This window comes from Ochlerotatus camptorhynchus, unplaced genomic scaffold (assembly GCF_037179485.1).
Source record: "Ochlerotatus camptorhynchus isolate MF236.1 unplaced genomic scaffold, CSIRO-AGI_Acam_v1.1 ptg000193l, whole genome shotgun sequence".
Taxonomy (NCBI): domain Eukaryota; kingdom Metazoa; phylum Arthropoda; class Insecta; order Diptera; family Culicidae; genus Ochlerotatus; species Ochlerotatus camptorhynchus.
In genome coordinates this window covers 4077346-4105337 of record NW_027040683.1, presented here as the reverse complement: position 1 = coordinate 4105337, position 27992 = coordinate 4077346, and the positions used below count along the sequence as shown (strand labels likewise).

Here is a 27992-nt window from a genome sequence, read left to right as displayed (position 1 = left end):
CCACGGTTTTTTCGAAAACACTTGGAACTGTCATATATAAATTAATTTGCGGTCGTGACATAAACATGTGCCTAGAAGGTCATGGGACCGTCCTCCGCAAGATCTAGAACATCTTTAAAAATGGTCTATCAATGAAACTGATCCTAGAGTTCTACGGTTTTTTCGAAAGCATGTGGAACTCCGATATAAGAAAGAATTTGGGGTCATGCCATAAACATGGACCCAAATGGCCATGGGGCCATCCTCTGGTAAGTCCAAAACATCCGTAAAAGAGGTCAATCAATGAAACTGATCCTAGAGCTCCCCAGTTTTTTTTTCCAAGAACATTAGGAACTGTGACATAAGAATGAATTTGTGGTCGTGACATAAACATGTACCTAGATAGCCATGGGACCGTCGTCCGGAAGATCAACAACATCCGTAAAATGGTCACTCCATAAAATTGAGAGGTGGAAGCATTACTATGACGAGCACCTCAACGGTAATGCAGCAGAAAACGAAGGTGGCACGGCAACAGACCTTGGAGCACGCGCAGAAGACGGCAGGCTACCGGCCCCTGATCTTCAAGAAGTTGAGGAGGAGATCGGTCGGCTGAAGAACAACAAAGCAACTGGTGTAGATCAACTATCAAGTGAGCTATTCAAAAAACCGGTGGTGAAGTACTGGCTAGAGCGCTGCACTGGGTAATTGCCAAGATTCGGGAGAAGGAGATATTATCGGAGGAGCGGATGGAAGGTGTTGTATGCCCAATCTACAAAAAGGGCGACAAGTTGGATTGCTGCAACTACCACACGATCACAATGCTGAGCACCGCCTACATGGTACTTTCGCAAATTATATGCCGCCGCCTGTCACCATTTGCAAGAGAGTTCGTGGGGCAATACCAGCCGGGATTCATGGGTTCATATTCGCGAATCGATCCTAGAGCTCTGCAGTTCTTTTTTAAACACTGTGATATAAGAAACCACTTAATCACTTTTACGGATTTTCCGTATCTTCCTATGGCCATCCAGGTCCATGTTTTTGTCACGACCACAAATATCACAGTTCCTAATGTTTTTGTAAAAAAACTGCGGAGCTATAGGATCAGTTTCATTGATTGACCTCTTTTGCGGATATTCTGAACTTACCATGACTCCAAATTCTTTCTTATATCGCAGTTCCACATGCTTTCGAAAAAAAAAAAACGTAGAACTCTAGGATCAGTTTCGAGGATTGACCATTTTTAAAGATGTTCTAGATCTTGCGGAGGACAGTCCCATGGCCTTCTTGGTACATGTTTATGTCATGACCGCAAATAAATTTATATATGACAGTTCCAAGTGTTTTCGAAAAAACCGTGGAGCTCTAGGATTAGTTCCACACATTGACCACTTTTCCGGTTTTTTTTTCGGATCTCCCGGAGGACGGTCCGATGGCCATCTGAGTCCTTGATTATGTCACGATCAAAAAATCATTCTAATATCACAGTTCCTAACGTTTTCAAGAAAACCACGGAGCTCTAGGATCAGTTTCGTGAATTTTCCACTTTCACGGATGTTTCGGATCTTCCGGAGGACAGTCTCAGTCTCAGTCCTTAGTGTTTTTCAAAAACTGCGGAGCTCTAGGATCAGTTTCATGGATTGACCACTTTTACGGATGTTCCGGATCTTCCGGAGGACGGTCCGATGGACATCTAGGTTCATGTTTATGTCACAACCCCAAATTTGCTTCTATCATCACAGTTCCTTATGTTTAAAAAAAAACCGCAGGGATCTAGGATCAGGTTCATGGATTGACCACTTTTACGGATGTTCCGGATTTTTGAGGACCATTCCGTTGTCTCTAGGATCCATATATAGGAACCATGACTGTTTTCTGACTAATTGTGAACATTTGTGCCCATTAATCTAAATTACAGATCTTGCGCCACTTGAAAAACCCTACAAACACACTTTTTAAAAAAACGTGTAACAACTCTTTTCGCTTTTTAAAAAAGTAGACGACTCTATTTTTAAACTTTTCACAATCAAAATCATCTACAAACCCTAGGAATTCTAAAGGTACCACAATTTTTGAAATTCATTGAGAAATGGCTAAGTTATGCCATTGCAAACTTGCCGTTACACGTTTTTCGGAGGCATCGTATTCGGAGTGTTAAAAAGCTGAAACCTTTGTAACAAAATATAATAAAGACCTTAAATTTCCTCACTTTTCCTAACTTTTTTAAACTAAAATTTTGCTGTCAAAAGAAGCTTTCAGCGACCTCTAGGAGTTGCGCTACAAAAAATGTGACACATTGTGCATAAGGGTCTAAAAAGACACAGACTGCAACTCGTTCCCAAAAATCTATTTTGAACCGATTCTTGATCTATTGGCCTCAAAAGAAAGATGAAGGTTCCATAATGGTAACCGGCCTATTTTTTTTTAATTTGCTTATTTAGGATACCTGGCACCGGTTCCGATTGGGCATAAATCGGCACTTTCCAAACATTTGTCCATATCCGGTACCCAGATCAGATTCCAGCAGGGCTCCAAATAGGACACATCTTAAACTTAATGAACTGGGCCAAAATTTATGAGTTTTCATCCGGAAGTAAATAGTCATCATGCCATAAACAAACAAGTGGATTTGGCTACAGCCGGATATCCAAAACCCTATTCCAGTTGGGCCCCAAAAAGGTCACTTCCAAAACATTATGTACTGGTTCCGTCCGACGTCTCAACATTTATGATTTAACATCCGGTAGTAAATAAGCATCATGCCAAAAACACACAGGTGGATATGTTCACAACCGGATACCCAGAACCGTTTCTGACAGGGCCTCAAAAAAGGACACTTCCAAAACCTTATGTACTGGTACCGTCTGACGGCTCAAAATTTATAATTTGTCATCCAGAAGTAAATAGACATCAGGCCATGGACCGAAAGGTGGATCTCGCCACATCTGGATACCCAGAACCGGTTTCGGCACAGCCCAAAAAGAACATACACTTCCAAATCCTCATGTACTGGTCCGACGATTAAAAATGTATTATTATTCATCAAGAAGTAAATACGCATCATGCCATGTACCAACAGGTGGATCTGGCCTCTTCTGGATACCCGAATCCAGTTCCGGCTGGGCTCCAGAAAGCTTTCTTACAAAACCTAATGTACTGGTACCATCCGACTGCTCAACATTTATTATTTTTCATCTAGAAGTAAATAGACATCACACCATGGACCGACAGGTGGATCTGGCCACATACCCAGAATCGATTCCGGCAGGGCCAAAAAAGGACACTTCCTAAACCTCATGTACTGGTCCCGTCCAACGGCTCAATATTTATGATTTATCATCCAGAAGTAAATAGACATCATGCCATGGACCAACAGGGGGATATAACCATATCTGGATACGCTGGACGGTACCAGTACATGAGGATTAGGAAGTTTCCTTTTTGGTCCCTTCCGGATCCGGTTCTGGGTATCGGGATGTGGTCAGATCCTTCTGCTGGTCCATGGCATGATGTCTATTAACTTCTGGATGAAAAATCATACATTTTGAGCCGTCGGACGGTCCAGTACAAGAGGTTTTTGAAGTGTCCTTTTGTGACCTATCGGAACCGGTACCAGGTAGCCTAAAAGGCCAAATTGAATAAATCCGTGGCAGGGTGCTATTCTAAGAGTTTTTCAGTTGAGGCCAATAGATCAATAATCGGTTTCAAAAATGGATTTTTGGGAGCGAGTTGCAGTTTAGGTCTTTTTAGACCCTAATGCACAGTGTGTCACTTTTTCCTAATGCATTAGGATGGTTAAAATGACTTCATCTACAATGTTTCCATAGAATTTTTACACAACATAAAAAACTATTTTTTATCTGAGTGTATACCATCCTTAATCAAAAATGTTTAACACTCAAATAAAGTTTTCAAAAATGAAGAAACATTCTATTACTATCCTAAACTCAATAGTTTTGTCGCAAATGGCCATGTCCCACTTTTTTTTTATTTCGTCCCACTGTGCGTTGTATTTAAATAATACTGTACTACTTGGAAGTAAATGGCAACTTCAACTACTTACGTCCATATTTTTGTTAAAGATGTCATTTTTTTTATCAGGAACATATAAAAAAAAATCGTTTCTGGGAAAAAAAATATTTTTAAGCTTTTATATTTATACGTTGCAATTTTTTATAGAGTACATATTTTTTCATATAGTCCCGAATAACATTGCCGAAGGCACCAAACCGATCGGTCAAACCATTTTCTGAAGATGAGCTTATTTTTTTTCTATAGACCCTTTTCAAAAATAAGGCTCGATTCAAAAAGGCGGTTTGTGGATGGAAAATGGAACCTTTTGGGCAAAAGGAACGTTTTTGCAAATTTTTATCTTAACAAAAAAATACAAGAACAAATGGATTAGCCTATTAGTATGGAAACACTCAGTAACAAAAAAAACATGTGTAGGGTTTTCAAATAAAGCATATCAAAAATGCTTTTTTTTTCTGATATTGGTAACAAAATGGACAGTGTAAAATTGACTAAAATCGTAAAACATCAACGTTTAGTAAATTTATTTCTACAAAAAAATAATCAAAAAAAAATAATAATTGTGAGAAAAAGTTTAACATTGATAAACTTTCAAATGATTTTTTTTTTTGTTATTGAAATTTTTGACGTTATTTATTTATTTTTCGACGAAAATGTGTGATTTCTTTCAGTGTGTGTGTGTTTTTTTTAAAATAGACAATCCAGTTTCCTAATACTTTGTCTCAGACGTCATTTCGATTAGATGAGCCGCTTTCGTGCTAAGATTCATTGAAAAATATTGAAAACGCCATTTTGAAAAATTAATCGGGAGTCAAAATGGCTGAATTCCAGCATAAACTTGGTTCATTGCTCCTAGTGAACAATAATGTGAAGTTTCATAGATTTCGGAAAGGGTAAAATAAAATCCATTCGTCAGTTGGCGTGAATTTTCTTTATTGCATAATGAAATTTACAGTGACTTGTCACTTGTAATTCAATGTATTTTAAATGGGAACTGCAAGTTACAAGTTTTCTTGTTTTCGTCACTTATAATATTTTGACGTTTGTCAAATATACAGTTTTGTACACATTTGTTTATATATTTATAATTTTTATGTGTTTCCTACGACTGAAAGTATCTTAGTTGGTTTTCCCCCTCGATTTCCCTCACCACCCTAAAGTCTGGAACGCGCAAAAATTGGTCAACTTCAAATTGGTGTATTTCTGTTAAAAATGCATAAAAAATCTGAAATGCTGCATTTGGAAGTTGAGTGTATATACAATGGTTGTTATGATGAGTTTTCACCACTTGCTCTCCAGTTTTCAAAATGACGTCCAAACAATAGGAGCAGCGTGTCAAAATTTTGCTCGCGCAGCTAGAGAATCCAACGTTCTCACAAGCCAAGTTGGAAAAATTGCTGAATGTGGCCAAATCGACCGTGACAAACGTTTTAAAAGTGTTCGGGGAGGGGCTGTCGACCGCCAGGAAGCCTGGAAGCGGCGGCAATAGTAATCCGGAGGTGTCAGCGACGACGAAGAAGGTGGTGATGAAATATAAGCGGAATCCTAACCTCTCCATCCGGGACGTCGCTGGTAAGCAGCGGGCCAAGAAATAAGCCGGGTTGTCGACGTTTAAGAAGGTGAAGGAGGCGAACCGAGATTACAAACAAAACACGTCGGCAAAGCAGCGGTCCCGAATGCTGTATACGAATCTGCTCACAAAGTTCGACTGTGTCGTCATGGACGACGAAATTTATGTGAAGGCGGATTTCAAGCAGCTTCCGGGACAGGAGTTTTATACCGCATCAGGAAAATCAAACTATCGAAGTTCCCGAAAAAATATCTCGTCTGGAAGGCCATATGAACGTGTAGTCATTTTCATTACTACGGGAACCATCAATCAAGAGATCTACGTCCAGGAGTGCCTGGAAAAGCGGCTGCTACCATTCCTAAAGCAACATGATAGACCTGTGCTGTTCTGGCCGGACTTGGCGAGCTGCCACTATGGAAAAAAGGCAATCGAATGGTACGATGCGAACAACATGGTTGTGGTACCAAAAGACCACAACCCTCCCAACAGCCCAGAACTCCGCCCTATCGAACGGTATTGGGTCGGTTCGGCGGCGAATAAGGTCGATGAGACCACTGTGCAAAATTTAATGGATGGGGTTAAGCGGAAGGCACGGCAGTTCAGATTTGGCAAACCAAAAGAATAAACGAACATTTTTTCCTTTAAATATATGAATTGAACTACCAAAAGAAAAATAAGAAGATTTTTGTGATATGAATTTTGACTGAAAGAAACGATTTTTTTGTTGACCAATTTTTGCGCGTTACAGTCTTTAGTTCTTAAGAATACTCAATTTAATTTGCACTATGATCTAGCTGCACACTCGGATTTGCTGTGTATCATATATTTGATGTAACGAGATTCGTTTGTAACTCTCCAACGAAAAGAGATAGCAAGTGCCACCTAGTACTGAAAGTGCTTAGAATAAATCATTTACGAGAAATCAAATTGATTTAATAAGGGGTGACCCTGGTAATTAACAAACAAGTATGATAGACAGTTGGTGCTTCAAATAAATTGTTCTACAACTTTGTTCAACATTGTGCCGGTCTATTTCAAATAATTAAAAAGATCATATTTAGAACACCTTTACCTATTTACCTAAAACTAATAGTTTAGGCGTAAGCAATTGTTGTTTCCTTCGAAACCACTGTGCAATCTCACAATCACACAGTCACAAATTTCACAACCGGCCAAATTGGATGAGCTTCGGGCACTCTGATTTTCATTTCAAGGTTCCTTTTATGTTGACGTTGACATTAATCAATACAATCCTAGTTAGACAAACGTTACTCTAATCAGGGCGGCGCATTAAACGTTAATTCGAGTTGGAGCTTACCCCACACACCATAAACAGTTGAACATAATTCTTATGGAGGCGCCCGATTCTTTTGTTTCAACATTGCATATTGATCCAACGACCATGGAGTCTCCATTTTAGCAATGTTGAAACGCAAATTAATACCAACAGCACCTAGGCTTGTTTCTTCACGGCTAATTTGGATTTAATTGCAGGCAGGTAACCACAACAAACTCCACGTGTGTACATATAAACACAGATGAGCATTCGTAGAGACAGAGACCCGCCGCAAAACAGTTTATTTCGATTTAATTACCCGTTAGAAATAACAACTGGCCCGAACGAACCGATTGAGCTGGTTCGGAAACTCATCGCAAGAGAATGGACGCCACCGGCGCGCGGGTCGATTTGTTGCCAGCTTTGCACTGAGGAGATTTCCTTCTAAAAATATCGCCCTGGCAAGATGTAAATAATCACAGAAGACCGCAAGGCGTACGTAGGCTATTTTTAGTTTTGCGTCTTGTTCTACCCATTCCGGTGTAAGATGGTAGGTAGCTAGGTAGGCCTAGGTACCCACTCTCGCCTTGTACATGATGGGTAAATTTGTTTCCGTCTCGTTTAGCAGTTGTACTAACTGTGATTTCTTGTTTGTTTATTTGTTTATCCTCCACTCATCAATTTACGCGTTCCCGATCCGGACCGCGATTTTTGTACGTGGATGCTGTTTCCGAAGACGACGACGACGACGACGCCACCAGTTTTCCTACTGTATCAATGTGTAACTCATTCCCTTTCTTTTCCACACTTGCAGATTTTGGTCTCGCCAAAGAGTATATTGACTTAGATACGAATAAACACATACCATATCGAGAGCATAAGTCGCTGACGGGCACGGCGCGGTACATGTCGATCAACACGCATATGGGCAAGGAGCAATCCCGGCGCGACGACCTGGAGGCACTCGGTCACATGTTTATGTATTTCTTAAGAGGTTCACTGCCATGGCAAGGTCTGAAAGCCGACACACTCAAAGAGCGATACCAAAAAATTGGTGATACGAAACGGGCGACACCGATCGATGTAAGTACTCGACCGAAGATCGACTCTCAGCGATTGGTTTAATCGTTCTCCTCTTTTCCACAGGTGCTGTGCGAGGGACACCCAGAGGAATTTGCGAAATACCTGCGCTACGTGCGGCGGCTAGACTTTTTTGAAACACCTGATTACGATCACTTACGGAGATTATTTCAAGATTTATTCTATTTTAAAGGTTACGTAGACGACGGCGAATTCGATTGGACCGGAAAGACGATGGTGAGTACCGCCCTGCGGATGCGGGTTCATCCCGTTGTCCTTTGAGTTTTTGTTGTTGCCCATGGTTTCAAGCGACTACCTTTATTAGCCTCTGCTGCGACGAGAAAAGCAACTGATTCGAGAGTCCAACCTATAGGCAGACCTGACCACCCCACTCAAGATCACCTCCCGTTTTTGGTCCCGCGTTCCCAAGCTCAAGACTAAATCAATTGACGTGTAAATAAATTCAAACCGATTGTGAATCCCCACGACATCCTATGTATACATAATGATTTTTTCGAGCATAAATTGATCCCTCCCCACACCAATCAGCAGTGTCTATTTATTCCAAATTTGAGCAGAACTATCACCTACGTCGTCGATTCTAACTGATGCTTTCCCTATTTCCGCATGTCAGCCGACCAACTTCTATGCTATGCGTCAGCTACGTAATGCTCCGCCGTCACACATTGTCAAGACGAAATCTGCCAAGGTGATAATTGGGTTAAGATTTATTATTCGCAGATAGTTAATGTGTAGTAGTGCTAGGAGTAATATTGTATCATTCCGCTAGTCTCGGTTGGTAGCCTTCCTTCAGCTCTACTGCTGCCCGGTTGTCGTTTGATATGTTCAATGATATTGTTCGCATACCCATTTTGGCTCTTAGTTATGGGGGGAATTGAGATTTTTGGTGAGGCCGAAATGGTTACAGATCAATTTCGTATTTGAAGTCCTTGTTCTTGTTGGGAACACGGCTTGTCCCAAACCTTGGATTAATTAATTTTTCATTAATAATAAAAGTTAGTTTTGGTTCTAACAATTCATAAGTCGATTAGTTTCAACATCGACGGAGATTTGAATTCTTCGATTTTATGATAATTTCCCTTACAAATAATAGGGCTTCTGATAAGCCAAACCTCCTTCCTACGTTTAGGATATTGAAAACCCATTTGATTTAGGAACGTCCGTACACAACCTAGCTTTTGATGATGATAATTTCAGTGTACGTACATGAAAGTAGCGTTGGAAAAGTTCGCGAGTCATAATGAGTTTTGGTGAACTTTTCCAACATTGCTTGTGAAAGTTCATTATTCCTCCACAAGGTACAAGGGGAATTTTTCCAATATTCAGAATAACTTGCTTTCTTTTGTTAAGGGATGGTAATCTTCGCTATGTATGGTATCGATGTAGATGTGTTGTGTCCGATTCTATAGTGTGGGGGCGGCGAAAATAAGCTCCGCCAAGGGCGGCAAGCAAAACGGGAGAATTTGAATAGAATAGAGGGTCCATTTAGATCAGTTCCAGGCCAAATAGGATAAAAATTTAATACTTGACCTTCTCCGATTCGCATGAAACTTTGCATAGTTATGCGTTTTTTTTTAATTCGGCCATTTTGGAGCTTGTATTTCTTTCTTCAATATGGCGTTTTTGACATTTTTTAATAAATTGTAGCACTAAAACGAAATGATATCTAAAACAAAGTTGTTAAGAAAAATAAATGAATTCTGGGAAAAATACACACGCTATGTTTTGTTAGTAATTTAGAGTCAAAATTCAAAGTATATCTTCAGCATTTTTAATTTATTTTGACGTAGGACTACGTCTTTAATTTCTATACTGGGGGTCACATTTAAAAAATGAAAATTCAGACATGTAACGAAAAATCCCAAACACGGACGCAACGATAGAGCGCAAATCGAACAAACGACACATTGCGCATGCTCACATGAGCGAGCTCAATGCTCGGTGGATCGCTCACCATTTCACCAATAAAAGGAAGGGAGGAGAAAAGCAGCGATAATAAAAACGCTTGCCGAATCGTTTTCTTCGTCATTTGCTTTCGAGCAACGGACGGATAAGCGCCGGACACGACGTTTGAGTAAAACAGCACGCATTGCAACAATCCAAAGACGACCAGACGACAACGAAAGCACCCACATCGACCGGTGGTAAGGCTTCCCGCAATAGGCAGCATGACTAGGTCGCCGTCATCTGGTCGGCATCGACTTGCACTGGTGTGGCTACCATTTGAAAAACAACCGGCCCTTTTCAGGGTCAACAATTCAAAAACGGAAAGAGATAAGGTCTAAATGATCAACATAGTTTTTCCGTCCACTAGCGGTCCTACGTCAAGCTTCCGTTCGTGCCCGTAGGCACAAGCACTTCAACTTTTTTTAAATAAAACTTATGAAAAATGCATATTTTAGGAGTATTTAAAACCATGGACACTTGAAAATTGGCAAGAATCGTAGAACATCAAATTTTGATCATATTTTTAAACTTTAAACTAGCTTTTTCATGTAATTTTTGCACAGATAACGATTTAGAATCTTTAAAATATTGTTTCCTGTGTAGAAATTAAATTAAAAAAACGTACTAGCAAAAAGTTCATCTTGGTCGTTTTGAAAACAAATATAGCATACAAAATTGCCGAATATTTGTAAAAATGTGAATGATTGCCCATAACACACAATTATGTTAAGTTTTATGCATATCGGAGATGGTCGAGTTTTTCCGATTCGTCATTTGACGTGGAACTGCTCTTTAGCAACTTTTCTATGAAGTCGATTATATGGACATTTACACTATCCGTCATAAGTATGGAATCGCTCGAAAAAGTATTGCAACACTCTTATTGAATATTAGGGTGCTTCATTTTGAAAAAAAAAACTGATAAATTTCTTATAGGCCACTCTCTTGTTCGATTCGATATCTCAAAATATGCAAACAATTGAAGTGTGTATGGAGATTTAGGTGAATTACTATAGGAAATTATTAAGTTTCACTTACATTGCACAGTGGTCCAGAATGCAGATTTAGGTGGAATGATATGTTTTGAGACTGAAATTGAAACTTTAGACTAAAAATCTCTACAAAGTTGTTCCTTATAGTTCGGCCCTCATTTTTATGACAATGAATTCTAGGGTGGTTCTTATTATCATTAAAATCAAAAATCTAACTTTTTTGTTTGAATAAATTAAGGTATACATTTCAAATTTCTCATGAAAGTCATCCCCTAGAAACTTTTAAAACTCTTTAAGGCGAATGTTTTAAAGCGAAATTTGTTGTCTGTATCTCTTCTAATAAAAAAGAAATACCCAAATATAGTAAAAAAAAAAATGAATAAATTCGAATTGATTTTATACGAGTTTAAAAAATAACATACTTCCAATTTTTCCATATTATTGAGTATAATATACGCTCTTTCAAATGCCGTATATAAACTTTTTTTTTGTTTGCCCCAACCAGAGATATTAACATTTGAAAAATGCATATTTTTAGTACAAAACCGTCAATAACTCTTGATCGGCGAAAGATATTGACAAGCTTTTGGTAGCAAAAATTTGTGCCTTCTAAAGATCTAAAAGTCATTTGAAGACACCTTTGCTGAGAAATTTGAAATAAGAAAACTAGAGCAAAATAACTTTTTTTTTAGCGCCACCCTAATTCAATTCAAGAAAATAGCTCTAAACCGGCCAATTTAAGAGACACAAAAAAGTTGTTTTCAACAAAGTTGCTTGAAATTAGCTCAGCTATAACTTTGCCAAATAATGTATACCTTAATTTATTCAAACAAAAAAGTTAGAATTTTGATTTTAATGATAATAAGAACCACCCTAGAATTCATTGTCATAAAAATGAGGGCCTAACTATAAGAAAGAACTTTGTAGAAGAGACTTTTAGTCTAAAGTTTCAATTTCAGTCTCAAAACATATCATTCCACCTAAATCTGAATTCTGGACCACTGTGCATTGTTCTAACTTTGGTTATAGTTGTCCAAACGATGGAAATATTTGATGTGTGGTTGTCATGACAATGAATAACAAGTTTGTTGTTGATGCTGTTGTCTTGAACATTTGCATCTATCAATCTACCCTATTTTGTAATTTTTTCACATTTCTATTTATCTTGATATGCTGTAAAACTGACCGTAACAACAACAGACCCGTTGGTCATTGTCATAGCAACAAGTTATTAAAAATTAGCAACATTTTTACCAGTTTAATCAAAGTTAAGGGATTATTATAGGATTTTTTAAATTCTTCCCTAGAAATTCCCATACAAATTTCAAAACATTTGCGCGACCTCTAAATCATCATCAATCTTTACAATTTTTACACAGACTCATATTTTGGGGCCATGAATCGAATGGAAGGGTGAGCTATAAGAAATGAGAACCACCTTATTGAATATTGCATCACTTTGAAAAGTTTAGCATCACCCAAAAAGAATGTGAATTCGTGGGGTGATGCTAACATTTTCATGGTGATGCAATATTCAATATGAGTGTTGCAATACTTTTTCAAGCGAGTCCATACTTATGACCGGTAGTGTAGTTTTTTTCGGGTTCAACTGCGACCATTACCTTGATCTATTGTGATACATTCCCCGTTTTTATATTGCTTTATAAGTATGTATGCATCACTATTTTGTGAAGCGACCGACATGGACTGACCAAAAGCATTTTCCCAGTCAGGTAAATATTACATTTCGAATGGAATGTACTACTTGACTGGGACCTGCATTTCAAATATCAAAGGGTTCTGCCAGTTCCTTATCCAGAAAAAAAAACGCATTTTATTGAAGATTGCAGGTGTTCAGAGCTTTCATTTTCTATGCCACAGAATCGACACATATCCTCTTGAAGTTAGACACTGAGATGTTTCTTTGGTAATTCAAGAATTCTGCTAGTAATTGAAATGTTCGGAATTATGAACCGTTTTGACTCACTAGCAAAGGAAGTGTTGTTCCAGTTGGTCTCCACATTCATTTTTCCCATTTATTGATCTCCATTTTAAGAGAACAAGCAGAAACTCCACAGAATGTTTATTTAATAACTAGTTCGTTTATTTACTAGGCTCAGTCGTGTGTGACACTTTGCGGAGTCAAAAATACGTAATTTTTTAACTAACATTTTAAACACCAGTAAATCTAGATTAGTATTGGGTACCAATTACTCGTGGCGGGCTCGAGGTTAATGGGTAACAATTTCGATTGGAAGGAGTTAGGTAGGAAAAAGGTTCCTGAAGCCTCATTCAGATACTATTCTCGAACGGTTGACCAAATGCTGGCTTGGCAGGGGCAAGTAGCACAGAAACAGGTGGATAATAAGACTGGGACACAATGGCTGGAAAATGTGTTGAAAGGAGGGGATGGTCACACAATCAAAGGAATTCGTAGATCGCCTGCATGTAGGAAAGATCACGGGTTCACAATACATCTCTTACTGCACGAAAGGGTTGTCTACCTCGGGCCACTAGGGTATCCAATAATCGTGCTCTGGAGGCGTCCTTACCCGGGCAATGCCAAACTGCGTGATCGATGTCATCATAACCGGTTCTGCACTTACGAATATTGCTGTCAACGACGTTTATTATGTAGAGATGTGTGTCTAGCGAGTAGTGGTTGGACTTGACACCACGCGAATGAATCCCCGACTTACATCCGGACCTTTGAACCACGCTTCATCACAAAATTTCTAATTCATAAATTCATCATGTGAGATTCTTCTATCATAAATCTCACCTTGTTGTGCGTCCACTTTTGCGAGAGAGTCTGTCTTCTCATTGCTTGGGATTGAGCAATGTGAGGGGACCCATACAAAGGTAATCATATATGATCTTTCGACCAGCAAATTCATCTGCTCCCTTACATTTGAAAAGAAATAAGATGAGTGCCTACCTTGTTTCATCGACCAAATATCCTGAGACTATCCGAGAAGATGAAGTAATAGTCTGTGGGAATGTCGGAAATCATCCCCAATGCAACATAAACGGAACAAGGTTCCTGAAGTTCCCGGAAGGCGGTTGAGTATTCATTGAAGACACCGAAGCCAGTGGATCCATCAATGCGTGATCCATCAGTGAGCAATTGACTTGTTGGCACTTTTCAGCAAAAATACGGGGAATTGAGATAGTTCTAAGTTGATCTGGAACTCCTTGAATAGCCTGTTTCATGGAGAGATCATAGTCAATAGGGGAACTGTAGTTAGTAAAGCGTACACGAGGGGGGTTATAGCACGGAAGGTTAATATCCGATGACATATAATTAAGGTAGATTCGCACGAATCTAGACTGGGTGCTTAATTTGAGCATTGCTTCGAAGTTTTTCAATCACAAGGTTGTTACTGACACTACATTTGATCAATACTCTTAATGAGAGCTCCCAGAAACGGTTCTGCAGGGGTTTTACGCCCGCTAGAACCTCTAGGCTCATATTGTGTGTTGAATGCATACAGCCAATGGCAATACGTAATCAACGATATTGAATACGTTCCAATTCGATTAGGCGGCTTTTTCTTGCCGAGAGGAAGCAAAAAGAGCCATACTCAAGAACTGAAAGAATAGCCGTTTTATACAGTTTAATGAGGTCTTCCGGGTGAGCACCCCACCATGTCCCGGAAATTGATCGTAGAAAGTTGATCCTTTGTTGACACTTTTGTTTCAAATACATAATGTGGGTACCCCAACTGCATTTTGAATCAAACCAGACTCCAATGTATTTGAAGCTTAAAGCACAGAGAAACAGACATAACACATTGAATATTTATTACTGTAAAACATCGTCTCTAATACATTATCGCTATCTGTTGAGTACTCTGTGGTGGGTAGTACGCGGAACAGATGGCGGTAGTGTGTAAACGTCAAACGCAAGGAAATTGACTATGCGCGCCACAGGTTTCGGTACTACCAACTAAGATACTTTTAAATTGACCGTTAAATGCTTGTTCGATGAACAACTTGTCAGTGTTATGTCTGCTTGTCTGTGCTTAAAGATTGGGTAATGTCTCTGCCCAAAAGATTTAGACGCAGTTGAGCTGGAAACTGCTTCGTTGTAAACACTACCAGTTCAGTTTTTTGCGATTGAAATGTTCGAAATTAGGGGATTTTGCAATAGTCTTTGCAAGATTTCTGCACGTGACCTCTCAGGGAAACCGCCGGCACTCTCATTGGAGGATGAGTGGATTCGCATATAGCGAGCCTGTTTCCATAGCGTTGTCATCGAGGTTTCTCTAGAAAGTCCCTCGATAAAAGTACGCCAGTGATTTCTTTTCTTTGCTCTCAGTAAGTTTTTAAGCTTTTTTCAAACTTCAGATACTTTTCAAAAAGCTCAGATCTTTCATGCCTACGATAATCTTTAAAGGCATCGGGTCTTCTTTTGAAGGATGCACTTTGAACACATCGTATCTGAGCATCTAATGCGCTTTTGTAGATCAGTTCGGTAAAGAAACTATACTCTTCCAATGGTGGCAGAGGATCGGTAGAGTCAATACCAAGAGCTACCGCTGATGCAATTTTTTTTTTCCAATCAATATTCCTCGTGACGTCATAATTGACTGATCTGACCACATTTGATTGAACCACAGAATGGTTCTCTGCCTATTATTGTATGGATTTTCGTAATTTTTTAGATAACAACCCTAATAAAAATAACCATAAAAGAGAGCTTAACGACGTGTTCGGAGTATCATCAAAACCATTTGTGGGATAGTTTACCCATCCGGGATACAGTTCGTTTATGGTATTTGTTTATTAGGGAACGCTATCCACTATCAATTGGCATCTGCTTTCATATTATGTGATACACTTACGGACTTTGATCATGAAAATTCAGTCAGTTTGTCCCATCAAGCAAAGTAATCGCATTTCAGTACCATCCTTACATTTAATCGTCCAGAGGTGAAAGTTACATTTCTGCTTTTCTAGTTGTCATATTTTTTGCTTTTATAAAATGATATACAGGGTGCGTGACGAATTTTTGCAGTAAATTTCAAATAGTAATTTCTCATGCTTGTGCATCATGATTTAGATATATTTGGCAGCACTGGATAGCTTATACTGTTAGGTGTAAGATTTAAACAAACAATGTTGAGTAAACGTAAAGATGTCGAAACAAGAGAGCAATCTGTCAGCCGTTGTCGCTTTGTTGCGCGCCGGAGTATGCATGAAAGAAATAATTCGGTCGGTAAATGTGTCTGAAAGAACAGTGTATAACATTAAAAAAGGCTTGGGAAAGTGATAAGACGGAGCACCTGCTCATACTGCTAATAAAGCACAGAAATGGCTTATGGAAAATATTTCGTAAATTTGGGAGGAAGAAATTTGGCCCCCAAGCAGTCCCGATATCAATCCGTTGGATTATTTTGTATAGGGCTTCGTCCAACGGGATACCAATAGAACCCCTCACACCACACTTAAGTCGCCAAAAGCTAAAATCAAGGCAGTGATGACATCTATGGATCGAAACATTTTAAAACGTGCATACTGCAGTTTCCGGAAGCGTCTAACTACAGTCGTCGAAAGGGAAGGCAATTTTTTTGAATAAATTTACTTACAACTTCCATATGTTGCGAAAGAAAATAAATCGCACAAAATTCATTGCTAGAATAACTAACTGGTGTATTTTTTCTCAAATATGACATTTACTGCAAAAATTCGTCACGCACCCTGTATAAGCCTCAATGCAACTGATTTTAACTTGAAAAATATAATTATAAATTTTCAATGATTTCTCAAATATTTGCGTGGGAATCACACTTCGTAACTTTGACTGCCATTTTCCCAATGCCTACTTTTCCGATATGAGACTGATATGAGATTATATGTAGTTCTGGTCCTATGAATTGATAAGATGATCCTAGCCTGGCTAACGTGTTGGCTTTTTCATTCCCTTTAATTCCACAGTGATCTTTAAAAGTTAATTTTTGGTCAAGTACTAATCCAAGATATTTCACTTGGTTTGACCAGGAAATTTGAACTCCGTTCATAGTGACTACATTGACTACTACTAGGTTTCAAAAAGAAAGCTCTAGGCTTATGTGGAAATATTATAAGTAAACTTTTCTGCAGTCTGCTGCAAATAGCACGAAGACTTCTTCCTTTAGCGGAAATGCCTGTGTCGTCAGTGAACAAAGATTTGTGGCAGCCCTGAGGCAAATCAGGGAGGTCCGAAGTGAAAATGTTATACAATATAGGCCCAAGAATGCTACCCTGAGGAACTCCTGCTCTAACAGGTAGTCGTTCAAATTTGACATTTTGATAATTTACCTGCAGAGTTCTGACAGTTGAACAATTTTGAACTAATTTCATAATATAGAGTAGAAAATTAAACATTTTCAATTGGCCAATCAAACTTTCATGCCAAACTCTATCGAATGCATTTTCTATGTTTAGAAAAGCAACTCCAGTTGAGCAGCCTTCAGATTTGTTTAAATGAATTAAATTGGTAACTCTTAAGAGTTGATGAGTAGATGAAAGCCCATGGCGAAATCCATACTGCTCATCTGCAAACATTGAGTTTGTATTGATGTGAAACATTATTCTATTTTAAATTATCTTTTCAAAAAGTTTACTTATTGAAGAAAGCAAACTTATTGGACGGTAGCTAGAAGCTTCATCTGGATTTTTATCCGGCTTCAAAATTGGAACAACTTTTGCATTTTTCCATTTATCAGGAAAGTATGCCAAATGGAAACATCTGTTCAATAATTTTATCAAGAATGACAAGGTACTCTCTAGGAGTTTTTTGATGAGGGTATAGAAAATTCCATCATCATCTGGAGCATTCATATTTTGAAACTGTTTAGTTATAGATCTTACTTCGTCCAAATCAGTCCCCCAGGAATCATCAAAAGTATTTTCCCGAGAGAAAATTTTCAGATAATCCCGAACAACCTGATTCTCAATAGGACTAGTAAGACCCAAACTGCCCCGTAACGTGGGTAGATCAGCTTTTCGTGGTATGTTACGGGATGTAAGATCTACCACCGATTCCTAGTCCTGACTACTTCAAACTAGGTGAACAGGATTTTTCAGTAATCCAAGGAACACATCTTAGTCCTTGTTACCGAGGATGATCTTGAAACAAGGAAAAAAAATGAGTTAGTTAGTCTTCATCTATGTGATTCCTAATCTTCTATTCCGTTGTTCTCTAGTTTGAAGTGGTTAAGACTAGGGTTCTGATGCATGGTCATTATCGGTGTCATTGCTTATTTTTGTTGCTAAGGAATCCAATATGGACTGATGATGTTCCAACACTCCGAAGGGAAGGGTATAAATAGCGGGACCTTTCAATTAGAATCGATTCCTTGTGATGAACAACTGTATCAAAACCGAATACTTCATCATTTCTCAATAGTGATGGAGTAATACGACATGCACTAAACTAAGGACACGGGATATACTACAACAGATCAAATTACTGGTCGCAGTGGTGTTAGGTCCCGAACAGAGGAAACAAATGACCCAAACTGGAATAATGGGAACTCTCGAATTGCTTAGCGAGTTTCTGAGCTTTTTTTTCCGAATTTGTGATAAAAATTTAACCACCTGCTGGAATAGGCTTTGCGGTTTTTTCAAAAAAATTGCGAGCTTCCAAAAGGGGTTGGTACCAAAGTTTTGTTCCTCAGGACGTATAACTGCTTTTTATTTGTTTTTGCAAATCTCTCCAGATTAATTTCATGGCAGGATCGCGTGTTCTTTGATATTGCCTCCTACGGACATTTTTAAGACGGATCAAGAGCTGAAGATCGTCGTTTATTATAATTGAATCGAATTTAACCTCGCACTTTGGTACTGAGGCAGCTCTTGCTTCAACTATAGAAGTAGTCAGAGATTAAAGAGCATAATTAACAGCATCTTTGGTTTGCAAAGGAATGTTTGGATCAAAACTATATACCATACATGTTCGATATTGCTCCCAATCAGCTCTATGGAAATGGAAAGTAAAGCTGTTGGGATAAGAAATTATTTCTTGAGATATTTCAAAAGAACCGATGCCAGCATGGGTACAAAGTTAGCATGGATCAGTTGAGACCAAATCAATAGTTCAGGGATTTTTTGCTGAAGAAAAACGTGTTGGGCTGTTTGAATATTGAATAGTGAACATGCAGAACAATCATCAAACAGAATATTACCATTGGAATTGCTTTTAGCATTATTCCATGAGCGGTGTTTTGCATTAAAATCCCCAATAATGAAGAATTTAGACCTATGACGGGTAAGTTTCTGAAGGTCACCCTTGAGAAAATTATTTTGCTGGCCTACGCATTGGAGTGGCAAATAGACAGCGATAAACGTAAGTTGTCCAAATTTTGTTTCAACAGAAACAAAAAAGTTTCAAATGCTTTGGTTTCAAATGAAGAAAGAATTTTATTTTTGATACGTCTCTGAACAATGATGGCAACGCCACCACAGGCTCCATCATTTCGATAAATGATGTAATTTGCATTTTAACCTTATCGTCAGGTTTAAGGAACGTTTCAGTTATAACGGCAATATGCACGTTATGAACTCTCATAAAGTTAAATAGCTCGTGCTCATTATCTTCAAGAGATCGAGAATTCCAATTCAAAATATTTAATAATTTAAAATTCATTATAGAAATTTCAAAGTCATGACTATGTTATTAGCCAATTTTACACCAGGTTGAATAGCATCAAACAAGGAGTTATTGATTTTTGTAAAAATTCCATTTTAGGAGCAGTAATGCTACCTAAATCGAAATAGAATTATGTTGGTTGGAATTTTTATTTCGATATCTACCACTCCAATAGCTGCATAGGTAGCTCCATTTGCTTTCTGAACATTGTTAACAGCGGATATAGATGAAGAATTTGAAGCAGGGGAGTTGTTTGTACCTGCGGCTACAAATGTAGAATTTGTTCCTCGCTGACCGTTGTTAACAGCAGAGAAATGAGTATACCTGGTCGAAAACGTGGAGCGCTTCCTACCTGTCGCTTAGAACGAGATTGTAGGATTACTTTGCCAAAAATTGGATTGGATGGTTTTCACCACAATTTGAACATTGAAATTCCTTAGGATTTTCCTTCACAGGACTGTCGTCCGTGCGTGAGAGGAATCACCATAATTTATACATTTAGCTAGAATGTAGCAATTTTGACGTAGGGCTACGTCTTTGATTTCTATATGGGGGTACACTTTGTGAAAACCGAAAATGGAACATGTAACAAATTAAGAAAGATTTTGTACGTTAATAACTCAGTTGCCCCTGGTCCAATTTCAATCATTTTATCACCAATCGATCAGAAATATGGCTACGCATCGATAACAATCTGAATGTTGATTTTCAACAAGAAACTATTGAAAAACTGGTGAATGTCCAGCATTGTTCAAAAGCGTCGAATTAACTAACAAATCCACCAATTACCTACATGCATATACTGCTTCCCAATCACAGTCGTCAGAGAGTAGTAAGTAGACGAAACAAGTCGAAGTGGCATTCACCTCCGATCATCGGGCGCGTGCAAATAGGGAGGATGGAATTGCGTAATATTTTGCACACTCATCGCCATACTCAGAACCACACGCTCCCAACGACCACACCACTGTGTGGTGGTGTTCGGTCGTCGAAATTAGTAGCAGTAGAAGCAGCAGTAGCAGTGCTTTCGGCGTGTGGCGTTGAAAATTGTTCTCCAGTAGCAATGAAAGGCTGCCTGCAAGCAACGAGCTGCAGGGCCCACATAAGCAACCATCAAAGGAGGAAGAAGCTGCACCGCTATGCTATGGATCGAAATCAGTAGCTTTTCGTGAGTCGCTGCGGGTCGGCCATCTATGCCAAGCGTGTCACCCTCGCTCCAAACGACCTACAGCTCGACAGCCTCATCCGTGTTGAACACCCAGCTCAGAATTACTCAACCATCACTACAAAACGGTCCTTTCCAAATAAATAAAATCAAACAAAATCATCATGCAGAACTAGCTAGGATTTGTTTTACTTCATATTTCACAAAATTGCTTTCGAGTGTTAAGACATCGTCTCCCGCAAAGTTTGCATTTTTCCCTCTACCAACACATACATCAGGAATCCTGATGAATGTGGGCGTCTTAGTGGAATACCTGTATAATGAGAGAGAGAAGGATTAGTATTTTCCATTTAATTCCACTACTTTATTTGCTTATCCTTGACAGATACGCGTATTTCGTCTACAATGTGCAGACTTCTTCAGTCGAGTATTAGTACAAGACACTGAAGAAGTCTGCACATTGTAGACGAAATACGCGTATCTGTCAAGGATAAGCAAATAAAGTAGTGGAATTAAATGGAAAATACTAATCCTTCTCTCTCTCAACATACATCAGGGCTAGATGGATTTCCACAGGATCTATAGAATCCACGCAATTTCAAAAAACCAAAATGCACAGCATTACGAAAAGAGGTCAGGTTTCGACCAATAGCAGATAGATTTTAATTCTAAACAAGCCAAACGATTGGAAATTTATCTACTAATCTGCTAAAATGAACATTTAGTTTATTTTCAATAGGTCACTATTGAAAAATACCAAATGTTCAACTGTTGCAATGGTGATCAAAATTATCACCGAATGTCTGAAAACAGCGCATTCCCTAACACAGACTTAAAAATCGAATTCGATGCGGTCCCACTGAACGGTGCTTATTCAATCACCGTAAGTGGTGGTGTCCAGTCCAGCAGCAGCAGTAGTAGCAGCAGCAGCAGCAGCAGGAGCTCATATGAGCAACCATAGAGAAGGAGGAAGAAGTCCCACCGCTAGGCTAGGATCGGAATCAGTAGCTCGTCGTGCTCAGCTCAGCATTACTCAACCATCACTACAAAACGGTCCTTTTCAGGACCACCATAAATTTGTTAAGAGTATTATTTGGACATTTGTCAAGGTCATCAGTTCCCACAAGCAGCTAGCTATCAAGGTTCAACCTGGTCTCTATAGAAGGTATGGAATTGTAGGTCCAAATGTATTGGTGAAATTAATCATCGTCCGACCATTTTCCAGAACACGCCAGTAGGAAGTGTTAAAAATCCATATAGAATTGGAGAGAAGTGGGAATAATTCGCTTTGGGAGTATATTCAGTCCCCAGAAAGCCAATAAAATCAAATTTGTGAGAAAATTAGCTCTCACGAGTTCAATCTCTCGAAGTCCTCCTTTCTTACATATTCTTCACAAACGATACTTTCCGCCCCGCCCCATTTATATAATTTGGAAGGAAATCCTGTGAGGGGTGAATTGAATACACTTTAATACCAAAATGCACAAAACTTAAAAATTCATAAATAACAAAAAAAAAAAATCAAAATACAGCTTTTAAAGTCGGGTAGATGAATCGAAAATACTCAAGTTGACAGTCCCTTGGATTCTCTTCATCAACTTTCTCTTTGAAATAAATACTACAAATTTGATACGCTTACAAATAAAAAACGGGAAGAGTTAAGATAATTGATGATTAATCAATTAAAAGAACTAAATGTTCACATTTGTTCCGTCGACTAGCGGTCCTACGTCAAGCTTCCGTTCGTGCCCCTAGGCACAGATCCTTCTACTTTTTTGTTCCGCGACCCCATCCCTGGCACTGGGTGAGGTTTTGGAAATAACCTCCAGTGGGCAGACCTTTCAAGACAACCTTGAACAGACGTTAATTTTTGGTGTCATAAGTGAACAATTTGTGTTGCTTCTCAGCAAGATACTTGAGAAAACGTTTGAATCCATCCAAGGTTTCAGCCAATACACGGCATTCACCCCTTCGACCAATTTGAAGTGAAAACTTGAATTTAACGAAGTTCAAAAGCTCTATGAGAAGAGCATGGAAATCGGAAGTGGTAATCACAATAGGGGGGACCTTTTACTTCTTGGCGTTAAGCCGGGAATGAATAATTGACGATCTATTTGTCGATATATATGAACGCATATGAAGAAACTAGTCTGACTTACATGCAGTCTGGTTGTTTGGGAAGTGAACCCAGGCTCATTGGCCCTCGTCGTAGCACATCATCACAAATCATTTGTGAAACGACGTGAACCGAAATTCCACCGTGTGCCACTTTTTCCGAATCAACTCTTTTTCACGCTCGCAACGAAACCATATGGCGACGAATGGATAACTAAAAAAAAAATGGCCCTCACTTGTCACATATGGGGCTGTGTGTGCGAGCCATAGTTGCCCCGCTCGGTCCTAATTGGCCCGAGCTGCCTTCCGGATTTCCCTCAAATGATGCAATGGCAGATATAAGTACATTGTAGAACACCCGTAACGATGACCTAGAAATGCAGTTAAAAAAAAAACTGGCGAACAGCTGAAACAATTTGAAGCAAGTGTAGTCTGCTAATGTAATTGTTTCCGGATTAGAAGCTGTGTTCAGTTCGCGCTGAGTGGGTGGGTGTAATCCGACGAAAGTCCTTTGAGTGTTTGAGGAAAAACAAAAAGGAAAAATCGATAGCTCGTGAAACCGGTCTTCTGCCATGTTTGTAAGCCAGACTGTTTTATCGCAATCCATGCTCCCCTGTCACACCCCCCTAGTGAAGCACAAGGAAGACTACATGAAGAAAGCTTGAATCGTATTTGCCATCGGATTATCCACAACGAAGTGATTGCTTTTGGGTAAAATGCTACTTTTTTTTTCATTTCCGCGTATATTGCTACAGATGATGTGTCCTTTTGTGTTGGGGTGTTGGGGCTGTGCGTTGAATCTGTTTCTTAGAATCGATGAAATCAAAAACGTACAACCCTAACGCCCTAGTAAGCTTGAATCGTACAGTAACAAACTTCTCTAATGAGTTCAATAAATACCAATCTAACTCAAATGTTTTCTGTGTTCTGATTACTTCTCATCCCTCACAGTCCACACCAGTTGGATCGTTACAGACTGGTCACGAAGTAGTCGTATCACCAAACAGAGAAAGACACACACCTGTAAATAAGGTAATTGAGCGTCGTTGTAATATTCTAAATGTGCCATATTTATTAAATATACCAACAATCAATCACATTTCAATAACAAAAAAAAAAATCTTACAATCCAACAAAATAAAGAAGCTCCCTTTCCCCTCAAATCCAACCTCCCCCTAAACATCCTGCGCTCTGTTTGTTTTCCGTAATCATACAGCACTGTGGTAACTAAAATCTGCGAACCCCGCGAAGGGATGTCATTTGCTTTAATTACTTCAATGTCACTCGGTTTTAATCCCTCAATGTACTGAATGTTTCGCCTTGAATGTACTAGGCACTCACGCTCGCGAATGTTTTCTAACACTTTTCTTCGAGTGCCACCTACCTGCCCGTACACACCCGACATCTTCATTTGCAAATATCTCATCACTTGGTTGTTAACATACCGAACACACATGCAGATCACAAACACACACACACACACGCGTGAAAACAAGAAGTACATTTTTTTTAAACTTCAAACTTTACAGGACGGAGATTTTTTCAGTTATTACGACGAAGAGCTAGACGACGACACCCTGCAGATGTTGGAACAGGTTCGACCATGGTTCGCGATGATTAGGGGTCACGGTCCTTGTTGATGGCTGTGCCTCCGCGTAGGCTTTTTGGAAAATCTTAGAATATCGCTAGCGCTAGCAGGATTACACACTTTGTTTTGTTTGCCGAATCCCGATAATTTTGACACCCCCGAGCTGCGCTGTGCAATACGATTTGTAGTTCTGCTGAATCTCAGCAAGTAAATGTCTTTTTTTTTGTGAAATCGCATTGAAAGCCGAGCTGCTCGGCGCGGTGCAAAAATATCCGAGATTCGGTAAACAAAACTAAGTGTGTAGTGTAGACATTTGTAACAGTATTAGTGACAGACAAAGGTTCGCAAATATAATGCTAAAATGTGTGCACATGAAAACGAGGACTTTGGGGGTGTTTTTTTTTTTTTGGAAATATGAATAGTATAGGGGAAAAGTCGGCTTCGGCAATACCTTAAGCTGTTATCGTCGAGGGGGTAAAAAAGTCCTAGAGCACTCAAATTTGGACAATAGATGCTCTGAAAAACATGCCAAAATTGAGCTCTCAAGGATGTTGGTTACCCCCTCGACGATAATAGAAGCCGTCATTTACCCTACTTTGATTTGGTGCAAAATAATGCTGCATGGTCGAATGTCGAATTTTATGACAATTATATGTAATTTTATGTTAATGGTATGATTTAGTGGAGACGTATTGGATATTTTGGTTTACCTTATCTCTATATTGAAGACACATACAAACAGAGGAGTAAAATGATCAAATTGATTTCTTTAATTATAGACGCATGCAAGAGCATTCAAAATCTCTGTAACTGCAATGCTTTTGTTGCCAGATCATACTGATCAAGTCTAGTAAATAGGCTTGGTTTATGTATTTTAGACGATTTGATGGAGCTAGAACATCTTGCATACACAGGAATTGGATCGTAATTGATGTGCGTAGATATAATGAATTTGTAAGGACATGCTCGTTGCTAAGGTCATTGTCCCAGTCTTGGTTGATTTAGCAGATCATTTGATCTAAACTCCAGGACGATATGGAGAACATGATCATACAATCATACAATCGAATTGGATCATTATTGATACGCATAGACACTATGAATCTTTTTGGACATGTTTCATTGCTAGGAACATTGGCCCTGTCGTGGTTGATATGATAGATCATTTAATCTGAAGTTAAAATAATTTGGTTCGAAATTGATTCGCATATATGCTATGAATGTCTTTGGGCATAAGACATTTCTCAATTTCTGAGATATTGGATGTACACACTTAGAAAAATTGATGTAAATTTAGGTGCTCTGAGACTGACATACGAGCGTCAATTTTGACATAAAATTGAGTCATAATAGACGCGAAATTCAGCTCAATCGAACGTACTTTCGAACTTTTCAGTCTCGGAGCACTTAATTTTACATGTCATGTTTGTTTACGTCTCATCCTTTATGTCAAAGATGGATCCCGTCACGTGTAAAATTATTTATTTTTTAGTGTGCCTTACTGTTGCACTTTTCTGAAATTACTTGTCCCAAAATCTTCCGCCAGGGTCTTCCGCAGCTCAGTCGGTAAAGGCGCAGCTACAAAGCAAAACCATGCTGGAGGTGGCTGGGTTCGATTCCCGGTTCCGTCTAGGAATTTTTCGGGTTGGAAAATTTCTCGATTTCCACATTTTAAAATTTTTGTATGGACAATTGTCTACGCAGAGGGAGGGGGGTCAAGAATCCCGAAAAAATGTCTACGTAGTTAATGAACAGTCCCTATAAGCACAAGGTATCAACTACCTGGAAAATCAATTGAAAGTCATTCTGTCTTCTCTTCAACATCAACAGAACCACTTTCGATCAGTTTTCATGCTGTTTGTTTTGGCTTGACTCGTGTTCATTTCGTCTTTCACTGTCAAATGAACTTACTTTCGCATAGATGCGATTTTTGTTGATTGTTCACTCAGTCCATTTAAGCGCATGTGCATAGATCTGTGCACGTGGATGTCAAATTTATCATTGTCGCGTGATTTGTTTACCTATCAATATGGATATTTTTGAAATCGGATTGACTTCTAGTGACCGGAAATCGATGACCGACGCCATCTTGCAATCCAAGATGGTGGAATGCGATTTCAGAAAAAGTGGGAAATACTGACAGCGACTCATCAATATGGGTATTTTTGGAATCGGTCGATCGTCTGAAGATCACAAATCGATATGCGACGCCATGCTTGGCATGCACACACCAACTGCTCATTTGTTAATAACTTTTCACTCAGTTGTTGAAATTTGTTTTTCTTTAAAGTAATTGATAGATTAGAATCATAGCTAACTATAGATCTGCAAAGAGTAGGTAAATCTTAATATTTGAATCAACACCAATGAATTTTTACGCTTAAAGTCCGAGATTTTTTTTTTTTTTTTATATAATTACTTTATTTGTACAGGCTCAATCGAATAAACTTTACAGAGCCGAGTTATCCTTTGCGTTATACATTATTACTGTCTTAAATTTAAAGTTAAAGGCACTGGACCGAGTACTCGCGGTTGTCTCGAGGTTAGTGGAGATTTACAATTTTTTGGATGGGAAAAGGGAAGAAGGAGGTTTGAAATGTGGTTTACGATACAACTATTTAATTAATCCTAAAGCATGAAATTATTTCTATTCATCTTGAAAACAAACATTGAAAAAAAAAACCCACACGTACAAAATACAAACTAAGCACAAGGTTAATCAAACTTACAATCTAAGGTTAATATCCTTAAAGTAAACATATATGAGTTTCATAAACTCCAGATCGCGTCTAGCCAAAATATCCCGAACTGGAACATTAGGTTGTCTACCTCGAGCCCGAAGGGAATCATAAAAATGTGATCTGACTCCACGATACTCCGCACAAGACCAAAGGATGTGATCAGCGTCCTGGTAACCTTGTCCACATTCACAGAGATTGCTGTCTCCCAACCCCACACGGAACAAGTGAGCGTTTAGACAATAGTGATTGGACATAAGACGAGACATCACGCGTATGAAGTCTTGACTCAAGTCCAACCCTTTGAACCATGCAAACTTCGACACCTTAGGGATAATTGAATGTAGCCATCGTCCCAAGCTCCCTTCACTCCATTGATGTTGCCAGCTAACGAGCGACTGCTGACGATAAATAGAGAAAAATTCACTATAGGCGATCTGTCGATCATAAATGTCGCCTTCCATAGCGCCCACCTTCGCAAGTGAATCCGCCTTCTCATTGCCCAAAATTGAGCAATGCGAAGGGACCCACGCGAAGGTGATGATGAAAGAGCGCACGGATAAAGTACTAAGCAGTTCTCGTATTTTCAAGAGAAAATACGAGAAGTGCTTTACCGGCCTAATGGAACGGATAGCCTCGACAGAACTGAGACTATCCGTAAAAATAAAGTAGTGGTGTGGAAGAAGTGAAGCAATAGTTTCCAAAGTGTAGTGAATTGCTGCCAGTTCAGCCACATACACAGAACAAGGAGCTTCAAGTTTTCGAGAGGCGCTATGAAATTCATTAAATACACCAAAACCAGCGGACTCCTCTATTAGAGATCCATCTGTGAAAAACGTTCTTGCAGAATC

The 27992-nt window shown here is 39.0% G+C and overlaps 1 protein-coding gene across 14 annotated transcripts in view; it reads left to right on the top strand.

Annotated features, from left to right (window-relative positions):
* The window catches only part of gish (casein kinase I gish), a 315663-nt gene that overhangs the window by 205396 nt on the left and 82275 nt on the right, over positions 1–27992 (top strand). For 7 of the 14 annotated variants that reach the window (XM_065223559.1, XM_065223564.1, XM_065223561.1 and 4 more), the window contains 3 exons: positions 7675–7943; positions 8007–8177; positions 23767–23847. In XM_065223559.1, the coding sequence (XP_065079631.1) occupies positions 7675–7943; positions 8007–8177; positions 23767–23847 (521 nt within the window). Of the gene's footprint in view, positions 1–7674; positions 7944–8006; positions 8178–8574; positions 8650–23766; positions 23848–24344; positions 24411–27992 lie in introns of all 14 variants that reach the window. The other 7 variants (XM_065223553.1, XM_065223566.1, XM_065223554.1 and 4 more) reach the window with 2 other exon arrangements.